The 11,051-nt window shown below is 50.2% G+C and overlaps 1 protein-coding gene across 1 annotated transcript; it reads right to left on the bottom strand.

The window, feature by feature from the left end:
- Nucleotides 1–1,035: 1,035 nt before the first annotated feature.
- Nucleotides 1,036–10,198, bottom strand: PROSER3 (proline and serine rich 3; the record flags this gene model as incomplete). The annotated part of the gene is made up of 9 exons (XM_080703565.1): nucleotides 10,071–10,198; nucleotides 8,169–8,296; nucleotides 7,969–8,072; nucleotides 7,270–7,352; nucleotides 5,934–6,073; nucleotides 2,503–2,669; nucleotides 1,480–2,392; nucleotides 1,318–1,399; nucleotides 1,036–1,177 (listed from the first exon to the last, which is right to left on the bottom strand). Exons 1-9 carry the CDS (start codon nucleotides 10,124–10,126, stop codon nucleotides 1,036–1,038), a joined length of 1,815 nt encoding a protein of 604 aa, XP_080559691.1. The 5' UTR covers nucleotides 10,127–10,198.
- Nucleotides 10,199–11,051: the final 853 nt, after the last annotated feature.

Below are 11,051 nucleotides of genomic sequence, written 5' to 3'. Positions count from 1 at the left end.
GAGCTAGCTGATGACAGACTAGACTGAGGTGAGGGCAGTCAAAGGGGGAGAGAGGTTGACTTTTGGGTAGATTTTAAAGGTGAAAATGACAGAATTTGCTGGATGATTGACTATGGATTGGAGGGAGAGTGGTCAAGACAACTATATGGCTTTTGGCCTGAATAGCCAGAAGGATGGGAATGTGCGGGAGAAACGAATTTAGGGAGAAGATTGGGAGTCAGAAATTCAAAGAGCTATGGAGTTTGAGAAGTCTCTTAGACCTTTGGGTGGAAATAGATATAGAAGCCCAAAGTTCAGTGGCTAGGTCTAGGCTAAAGGTAGAAATCTGGAGTATTAGAATAAAAGTGGGGTTTGTGGCTATTAACCTAGACCAGAATGCCTGAGTAGTTGGTCGTAGTGGTGCAATGCCTATAATCTTAGTACTTGGGAGGTTGACATAAGAAGATCACAGGTTCAAGGCCAGCCTCAGCATTGTAGGGAAACCCTGTTTCAAAAAACAAAAAGAACCGAGAGCGTAGCTTGAAGGTAGAAAGCCTCTGGGTTCATTCCCAGTACCACAAAAAAAGAAAGAGAGAGGCTGGGAGAGAACATAGAGAAGTCGAAGCCATGGCTGTGGGACACACCAAAGTTGACACGTTGGATGATGAAGAGACAAGAACAGAGAGAGGGAGTTCTGGAAATAGAGAAAGTGCTTTAAGGAGTCAGGGATCCGCTGCACCAATATGGCAGCCAGCACATGCAGGACATGGACTGCTGTCCAAACCTCCGACCACCCTAGCAGCTCATTCCTTTGTGCCCATCTGCGATGGAAAGAGTCACTCCTGAGAGTGAGATAAGGTGGGTCCTAGTCTTGGCTAGACTCCTCCTCAAGGGAAGTGAAACCAGAAAAGAAATTCTGCTTCAGTAGTCAGGAAAGAGAATGTGGAGCATTTCCTTACATTAGCACAACTTCTAGCCTTTCCACGACTCATTTCTCAGACATAAATAATAACCTGAAAAAAACTAGTTCTCCAGCAAAAGCAGAATTTATACACTTCAGAATCGTCTGGCTTCGAAAGAGGCTCCTTCCCTCCGCAGCTGCCTCTTTGGGGATCCGGGGGGTGAACTGGCCGGAGGGCGCCAAGATTCTGGGTGTTCGGTGTGACCCAACAGGAGGGATAATCGGGAGTCCACCTTCCTAGAGAAAAGCCAGGTAGTAGAGGGGGGATCAGGGTCATGGGCTGTGGAGGGTTCTAGGAAAGGGGTGGGGGGATACCCAGAGGGCGTCTCTGATGATCCAGGGACCCAGTATCTAAGTTCCTGGTGATTGATGGTCACCTTTTCTGCTGCTGCAGTTCTGCTCTCTGAGCTCTTAGCACCCGCAGCACAGGGTCATCCTGAAACTCGTTGCCATCGGAGTCTGTATGGAAAAAAATAAGCTCCAGGGGATTACTCTTGGGAGACTGGGCCAACCCTAGAGGGTGCAAGCAACCAGCTCACCTTCTGCAGCCTCCAGAAGTCGCATGGCCTGGGAGAACAGGTCCTCAGAGGGGGCGTGGTCAGCCGCTGGCGAGGGCGTGGTTACAGCCCCCAGAGACCCAGCCTGGACCGCTGGCTGAGGGCCCTTGCAGAGTGCGGTTGCCTCCTCAGCTGGAGGGGCTGGGGCCTTGGGCTGCTTATACCCTACCTCAGCTGAAGGAGTGGCTTTAACTTTCGAAAGCACCGAAGCTGCTGGTGTGGCCATAGCTTGGCGGGAAAGGGCCCTAGGCCTATCACTAAGCTGCGATTCAAGTGGAGGGGTTGTGGCCTCAAGGTGAGGGGTCATAACCGTGGCTTGGGTGGGAGACTCAGCCTCAAAGAGAGGTGGACTCTTAAGGTGAAGGGGCGTATCGTTCAGGCAGTCCGGAAACAGCCGAGCTGTTACTACCTGGCCCAGGGCTCCCCTGAGCTGTGAGTCAGGCCCCTCTTCGTTGGCTGCCTTGACTCGTCCAGCATCATTCCGGCTGGAAGCTCTGGCCCTGCGGGCTTTGGGGCCCAGCTTCTTTGGCTGGGTGGAGCTGCTTGGCTCAGGGATAGATGGGCCCTGGAGGGTAGCAGGGGGCTCAGGGGTAGAGGATGGGGGCGCTGGGGTGGAGGCTGAGGGTGCCAGGGTAGAGGCCAGGGGAGCGGGGGCAGGAGCCAGCAGCATAGGGGGAAGGGTCCCAAAAGATACAGAGGGACTGGGCTGTGGGGCCCAAAAGAAGCCGTGGGAGTTGGGAACCCAGAAGATTTGTGGAGAGGATCCTGGGGGAACCAGAGGCCTCTCCACATAGAAGGCCTCAGGGGTGCCAGGCTGGGTCACACTGCCCCATGGTGGGACACAGTTAGGCTGGGTCCCTAGGGAACCAAGGCTCATGGCAGGGGCAGCAGAGGTCTGTAGACAGAAGGAAGAGGAATGAGAGCAGGAGGAAGAGGGCAGAGGTCCAGTCCCCCACAGACTCCTCCTCCTCCAGCTCCCCTCATGCTTTTTCCTCCCCAACTCACCAGAGTGGTAAGGGTAGGGGTCTGGGGTGGCACCCAGGTTCCGTCACCCTCGCCTCCTCGAGCCTGCTCAAGCTTCCGCCGCTGCCGCCACTGGTACAAAATGTCATCCTCTGGCCGAAGGGGTGCCCGCGAGGAGGCCAGGACTGGAGCCGGGGTGGGGGCGGGGGCTGCTTCAGGAGCGGCTATGAAGGCAGTAGGGGCGGGGTGATCAGCCACCAGAGCCTGTATGGGCAGGGAACTCTTGGGCTGTGCAGGATGGCCATTCAGAAGGGTGGTGCAGTGATACCCAACTCCTCTCTGGATTGGGAGGTGGGGACACGCCATGTTAGAGGATCACGCACACCTGCACTTTGCAACCTGTAACCCTTCAGTTCAACGAGGTTTTTTGTTTGTTTGTTTTCGGTACTGGGTCTGGAACCCAGGGGCATTCTACCTCCAAACTTCACCCCCAGCCCTGTTTTTTATTCTTTATTTGGAAACAGGGTCTCACTGAGTTGCAAAGGGCCTAAGTAGCTGAGGCTGTCCACAAACCTGTCTCAGCCTCCCAAATGCTGGAATTACAAGCGTGCGCTACCACACCTGGCTCCAAGGAGTATTTACCGAGCTCTTACTATGTGCCAGGAACTATGTATTCTGGACACAGGGGTTACAGCAGTGAAGAGGACATCTACTGAACCTATCTGCTTACTCACCCCAACTGCACTGCCCTCACCCTGGTCCAGCCCTTCTTCCCCACCTGGACTATCATATCAGCTGCCTTCCTACTCGCCCATCGTCCTCATCTGTTCCCTGACCACCTGAGCACTGGAGCTCTCCTAGTTAAGACCCCTCCCCTGGCTGCACCTCCCCTCCTGATAGAGGGCAAAGGCTTTTTCACTGCAGTTCCCCCTATCTGGATTGCTCTTCTCTCAGGAATCATACACTCCATTCCTGAACTTACTGCAGGTGCTTGCTCAAATATTACCTTCTTACTAAGGCCTTCCCTGACTGCCCTATTCAAAATTGCAAGGCAGGTATGGTACGGTATGGTGGTGCATACCTATAATCTCAGTACCTGGGAGGCCAAGACAGGAAGATCACAGATTTGAGGCCAGCCTTAGCAACTTAGTGAGACTCAGAAACCTAGCAAGACCCTGTTTTAAAACAAAAAATAAGAGCCAGGTGTGGTGGTGCATGCTTGTAATCGTAACATTCGGGAGGCGGAGACTGGAGGATTGCGGATCGTGGACAGCCTCAGCTATTTAGTGAGGCCCTTCACAACTCAGTGAGATCCTGTTCCAAGAATAAAAAGAATAAAAAATAGGGCTGGGGATGTAGCTTGGAGGTACAATGCCCCTGTGTTCCTTCTCCAGTACCTAAAAAAAAAAAAAAAAAGGCCATGCATGGTGGCACATGTCTGTGATCCTGGTCCTTTGGAGGCTGAGACAGGAGTAGCCCAAGTTTGAGGACAGCCTTAGCAAGTAGTGAGGCTCTCATCAACTTAGCAAGACACTGTTTTGAGATAAAAATAAAATAGGGCTCGGGTGTAGCTTGGAGGTAGAATGACCCTGGGTTCAATTCCCAGCAACACACAAACACACACACACACACACACACACACACACACACACACCAAGTAATAATGACAATTTTATAAAGGGGGCTGGAGCTGGAGCTTAGAGGTAAAATGTTCCTGGGTTCAATCTTTAGTTTCCCCTCCCCCAAAAATGTGGCACTCACAGCCTTACCGTCCCATCTTCTATTTGTCTCCTTTGCATTTGCTGTCTTCAAACATACTAAGTATTATACTTCTTGGCTTTTTATTGTTCATCTCTCCCTCTGCAATGCCAGCCAGTGACTTTTGTCTGTCTGTCCACTACTATAAGCCCTCTGTCAAGAACAAGGCCTAGGCTGGGCGTGATGGTAACAGTTTGTAATCCCAGTATTTGGGAGGCTGAGACAGGAGGACAGCAGGTCTGAAGACAGCCTCAGCAAGTAGTGAGACTCTCACCAACCTAGTGAGACTCTGTTTCTAAATAAAAATTAAGATAGGGTTGGGATGTAGCTTGGAGGCAGAATGCCACTGAGTTCAATCCCTAGTACCACACACACACACACACACACACACACACACACACACACACACACTTCAGCCCAGGGTGGTGATACACACTTGTAATCTTATTACTTGGAAGGCTGAGACAAGAGGATAGCAGGTTCAAGGCCAGCAACTTAGTTAGACCCTCAGCAATTTAGTGAGACCCTGTTTCAAAATAAAAGACGAACCAGGCATAGTGGCGCATGCTTGTAATCCCAGAACTTGGGAGGCTGAGACTGGAAGATGGCAGGTTTGCAGCCAGACTCAGTAATTTGTAAGGCCCTCTGCAACTTAGTGAGAGCTTGTTTATAAAGAATAAAAAATAAGGAGCCAGGCATGGTGGCACATGCTTGTAATCCCAGCATTTGGGAGGTTGAGATGGAGGATCACAGTTCATGGACAGCCTCAGCTACTTAGTGAGGCCCTTTGCAACTCAGTGAGACCCTGTTTCAAAATAAAGAATAAACAATAGGACTGGGGGTGTAGCCCGGAGGTAGAATGCCCCTGGGTTCCATCCCCAGTACCACACACACAAAAAAAAGATAACTAAAATAAGCATAAAAAATAGGGCTGGGTGTAGCTCAGAGGTGGAATGCCCCTGGGTTCAATCCCCAGTACTGTAATAAATAAATAAATGTAAACGATGAATAAAATGAATAAGTAAAAAACAAAATAGGATGGGCTAGGGCAGCTGGGCATGGTGACGCAGGCCTGTAATCCCAGTGCTTGGGAGGCTGAGGCAGGAGGATCAAGATCAGCCTCAGCAACGCAGTGAGACTGTCAGCAACCGAGGAAGACCCTGTTTCCCAACAAAAAATAAAAGAGTTGGGGGTGTAGCCTGGAGGTAGAAAGCCCCTGAGTTCAACCCCAGTACTGCAAAATAAAAATAATAAATAGGGCTGGGGGTATGGCTCAGAGGCAGAATGCCCTTGTGGGCTCAATCCCCAGTACCCACCCCCCAATTCCATATGGTTCAGTGTGACGTATACATAGCAAAGTATGACCATTCACACTACATGAGACCAATATAGAGGACAAATAGCCTTAGAGGTCAGATTCTGCTGTCAATCAAAGAGGTGCCAAATTCACAAGAAGCTTTCTGTTTTGGAGCGTGAGTTCAGAATCAGAGGGCGTGCCAGGCCTGCCTACTCGTAATAGAGTTGTGCTAAGTGCTTCCCACACACTTGCAAATTCATTTCATCCTCACGGTACCTGTAGGAAAGGAATCTAATTATGATTCCTATTCTGAGGCCAAGGAAACACGGCCCAAAGAGGACAAAGCCACACAGCTGGTGAGCAGCCGACATGAGATTTGAACCCAGGCTGCCCTCAGTCCTTGCCTTCCACCACTTACCAGGTGCTCTGGGGCCAGAGTCCTTGCTAGAGTCAGGGGTGATGGTCACAGAGAGGGGAGAGAAGCCTTCACAGCTGACCGGGAAGGAGGAGCTGCTGGCATTGCTGGGACTGAGGGAGGAGGAGGAGATGGAGGCCTTGCTGCAAGCAGAAGGCAGAAATGAGGCCTCAGGCAGGGAGCAGTTGGGTGGGCCTATTACCCCAGCTACTCAGGGGGGGGTGAGGCAGGAGGATCACAGGATGGAGGCCAGCCTCAGCAACCTAGCAAGACCCTGTCTCAAAAAAAAAAAAAAAAGTTAGCCAGGTGTGATGGCGCATGTTTGTAATCCCAGCATTTGGGAGGCTGAGATTGGAGGATCACAGTTCACAGACAGCCTCAGCTACTGAGGCCCTCTGCAACTGAGACCCTGTTTCAAAATTAAGAATAAAAAATGGGCAGGGGGTGTAGCTCAGAGGTCAAATACCTCTGGGTTCCATCCCCAGACCCGCCCGCAAAAAAAAAAAAAAGTAAAAGGTACAGGGTATGGTGGCTCACGCTTATAATCCCAACATTTGGGAGGCTGAGACAGCAGGACTGAGGTTTGCAGCCAGCCTCAGCTACTTAGTGAGGTCCTTCACAACTCAGTAAGATCCTGTTTCAAAATAAAGAAAAAAAAAAAAAAAAGGCTGGGGGTGTAGCTCAGAGGTAGAATGCCCCTGGGTTCAATCCCCAGTACAGAAAAAAAAAAAGAGAGAGAGAAAGAGAGAGCGAGAGAGGGGGTAGGAGAGAGAGAGAGAAGAGAAGCAATAGAAGTCTCAGAGGGAGTGGCTGAGCTGCAGCTTTAAGAGTGGAAAGCAGAGCCGGGCGTGGTGGCCCACGTTTGTAATCCCGAGCTTGGGAGACTGAGACAGGAGGATCGCACAGGTTCGAAGCCAGCCTCAGCTACTTACTGAGGCTCTCGGCAACTTAGTGAGACCCTGTTTCCATATAAAATATAAAATAGGTCTAGGAGTGTAGCCCAGAGGTAGAAAGCCCCTGGGTTCTATCCCTAGTACCATTAAAAAAAAAAAAAAAAAAAAAAAGAGTGGAAAGCAGCCCGGGCGTGGTGGCGCGAACGCTTGTAATCCCTGTGCTTAGGAGGCTGAGACAGGAGGATCGCACAGGTTTGAAACCAGCCTCAGGTACCGAGTGAGGCTCTCAGGAACTTAGTGAGACCCTGCTTCCAGATAATGTATAATGTAAAAATTGGTCTGGGAGTATAGCCAGGAGGTAGAAAGCCTCTGGGTTCCACCCCCAGTACCACAAAAAAAAAAAAAAAGAGTGGAAAGCAGGCCGGGATTGGGGGGGGGGGCAGCACCTGCGCTTGAGCAGCCTGGCAGCTCTGCTTTGTAGACTTAGTGTCTCCAGGTCCAGCAGGGATGAGTTCCACGTGTTGAGGTTCTGTGGGGTCAGAGGGGTCAGAGGCCAGTCCCCACCGCCAAGTTCACCTGGAAAGGGGCTCTGGACAGAGGGCCTGAAGTGCATGTCTCTAGCCCAACCTGGTACTCTCTCTGCAGCTTAGTCTGCTCCTCCCCTCAGGGTACACAGATCCAGGCTTCTTCTACAGATCCACACCCTTCACCTCCAGGTTGACCACAGCTGACTAAGATAAACATTCTAGCTCAGTTTCACAGTGATGGGCCTGAGGATGAGCAAACGAGAGCAAGCCCTGGGGTTTGGGGATGGAGCTGTTGGAAAAGGTCCCACTTTCCACTAGAGTAGCTGAGTTATTACCACAGAAGCCGAGAGCTACTGGGGGCCATATTGATGACAGTGAGGGGAAAGCCTGCCTGAGATTGAGCCCAACGAAGAGGACACAAAAACAAGACAGGTTCCTCCCAACACTGTCCAAACACCTGGATCTGGCTACTCAAAGTATCTCTTTTTGGATCCTTTAAAGCCTCTTCTTTTTTAAGCTTCCTTGAATTGAGAATTAGCTTTCATTCTTTAATTCTATGCAGGGGTGGTGCTGCTAGTCCTAGGTCACAGGAGGAGAGGGGCAGGGTAAAGATGTCACCTGCTTTATTTCTTGAAGAGGAGCCTCAACCTGAGATGCATAGGTCACCTTGGAGGGCGTTGAGAGCGCTATGTTGGGTCTTCTTTGTGTTTCATTGCCTCCTGCTAAGAAACCTCAATGGGAGGCCAGGCGTAGTTACTGCTGGGGTCATTAATCAGGAAAGGTTTTAGGTTGAGAATAGGGTGGGACCAAAGGAGTACCTGCTGTGTATTTACTGCTGGGTTCTGCAGACTCAGGCCGCAGCCACCAAAAGTCAGCTGAGGTTGGGCCTGCAGGCTGGCGTTCCTCTCGACTCGTTGGATGAGCTTGGCGGAACCTGTGTATATACCTGTGTTCATTGGGGATGAGAGGTAGGGAAAATTAGGAGAGCCAAATAATACTAGTCACAACAGCCAAGGCTTACCAAGCACCCTGAAAAGCTATGTTTGGTAACTCAGACAAAAAAAAAACTGCTTTCTGAGCCGGGCGTAGTGGCGCACGCTTGTAATCCCAGCATTTGGGAGGCTGAGACAGGTGGATTGCGGTTGGTGGAAGCTTCAGCTAATTAGTGAGGCCCTTTACAACTCAGTGAGACCCTGCTTCAAAATAAAGAATAAAAAATAGGGTTGGGATTTTAGCTCAGAGGTAGAATGCCCCTGGGCTCCATCCCCAGTACCGCCAAAATAAATGAAAGAAAGAAAGAAAGAAAGAAAGAAAGAAAGAAAGAAAGAAAGAAAGAAAGAAAGAGTAAGCCAGGTGTGGTGGCACATGCTTGTAATCCCAGCGCTTGGGATGCTGAGACAGGAGGATCACATAGTTTTGAAGTCAGCCTCAGCTACTTAGTGAGGCTCTCAGCAACTTTTATTTATGTGTTTTTTTTGCGTGTGTGTGTGGGTCTGGGGATGAAACTCAGGGGCATTCAACCTCCAAGCTACACCCCCTGCCCTATTTTTCCATTCTTTATTTTTATTTTTTATTTTTTGGTGGTACTAGGGTTCCTGGAAACCCTTCTATCTCTGGGTTACACTCCCAGACCTGTTTTATATTTTATTTGGAAACAGGGTCTCTTAAGCCAGCAAGGTTGGCTTCGAACCAGCATGATCCTCTTATCTCCACCTTCCAAGCGCGAGGATTACAAGCGTGTGCCACCATGCCCGGCTTCAATTTTTATTTTGAAACAGGGTCTCACTAAGTTGCGGAGAGCCTCATTAAGTAGCTGAGGCTGTCCGCGAACCGCTATCCTCTGGTCTCAGCCTCCTGAATGCTGGGATTACAAGCGTGCGCCACAACGCCCGGCTTCTCAGCAACTTTTAGTGAGACCCTGTTTCCAAATAAAATATAAAATAGGTCTGAGAGTATAGCCTGGAGGTAGAAAAGCCCCTGGGTTCTACCCCCAGTACCACAAAAAAAAAAAAAAAAAAAAAAGATAAAGAATAAAAAATAGGAGCCGGGTGTGGTGGCACACCAAAAATAAAATAGGTCTGGGAGTGTAGCCCAGAGGTAGAAGGGCTTCCAGGAACCCCAGTACCACCAAAAAAAAAAAAAAAAAAAGTTAGGCGTAGTGGCACACGCTTGTAATCCCAGCATCCGGGAGGCTGAGACTGGAGGATCATGGTTCGCAGACAGCCTCAGCTACTTAGTGAGGCCCTCCGCAACTCAGTGAGACCCTGTTTCAAAATAAAGAATAAAAAATTGGGAGGGAGGGTAGTTCAGAGATCAAATGCCTCTGGGTTTCATCCCCAGACCCACACACACACAAAAAAAGAATCTACAAAATAAAAAATCGGGCTGGGGGTTGTAGCTCAGACATAGAGTGCTCCTGGGTTCAATCTCCAGGACCAGAAAAAAAAAAAAAATCCGTGGAGTATAGCTTGGAGGTAGATCCCCAATTCCATAAATAAACGAATGAATAAAAAGAAACTGAGACCGAGATCATACAGACAGCAAGTGACAGACCTGGGCCTTGACCCAAGGCAATCTAGTTTCAGAGGTCTTCATGTCACACATGAAGTGCCTGGTCCTAAAATAGTACTACATCAGCAGCTCTATGATGCTTATTATGGGATGCCTCTTCTCTCCCTCTAACCCAAACTCTCCTTTCCTCTTGGGCTTCTGGTACTTACTTGGCTACCACAGAGTCCCCACTGTCGATAAGGGTAAGTGGCGGGGACACTCCCATCTGTAACTCAGTGGTGCTGGGTGGAGAAGGGGTCTCTGAGCTGGAAGGCCAGGACTCCTCCAACAGCTCAGGGGAGTTGGCTGAAGCCTGGATCTCTGGAACCTGGATGAGCTCAGAGTCTACACAGAAGGAGAACACAAGAAAAAGTGAGTCTGAAGGGTCTTCCCTATAGGAACCAAAGACACACATGAAGTCTCAGTCTGGAGGGCAGGAAGCATGTGCCACATGGTTACCACTGTTGACAACCTAGAGAGCCTGGGGGAGGGGAGGAGGGACTGTCTCATCCCTCTCTCATCACTAGCCTTCCTCCCTGCCTCGGCCACACCCTCCTGGTCTGTGGGGACTCCTTACCTTGGTGTGCCAGGTCTGGCGTGGGGGTGGCCAATAGTGGCTTTGACCCAGGGGATTATCTCCAAAGACACTGTCTTGGATGGAGAAAACTGACAGGCTGCAAGAGAAGAGTAGGGTTGGAATGCAGAGCATGGCGAAAGGAGGACACAGCTGGACAGTTCCCAAGGATTCCCTTAAAGCATGAGTGTACACTGAAGATGATAGGAGAAGCATGACTCCCATGAGCTCTTAGAACAGACTAAGAAAAGCCCAGGAGCCGGGCATGGTGGCACATGCTTGTAATCCCCGCGCTTGGGAGGCTGAGACAGGAGGATCGCACAGGTTCGAAGCCAGCCTCAGCTACTTAGTGAGGCTCTCAGGAACTTAGTGAGACCCTGTTTCCAAATAAAATAGAAAACAGGTCTGGGAGTGTAGCCCGAGATAGAAAGCCTCTGGGTTCCATCCCCAGTACCACACACACACACACACACACACACACACACACACACACAGCCCAGGAACTGACAACTGATGGTTCTCAACTCCAGATCTAGTCTAGAAGGGTCTTTTAAAATTACAATGTGTGCTGGGCGTG

This window comes from Muscardinus avellanarius (assembly GCF_963383645.1).
Source record: "Muscardinus avellanarius genome assembly, chromosome: 10".
NCBI classification, from domain to species: Eukaryota; Metazoa; Chordata; class Mammalia; order Rodentia; family Gliridae; genus Muscardinus; species Muscardinus avellanarius.
This window is presented reverse-complemented; position numbering and strand designations above follow the sequence as displayed.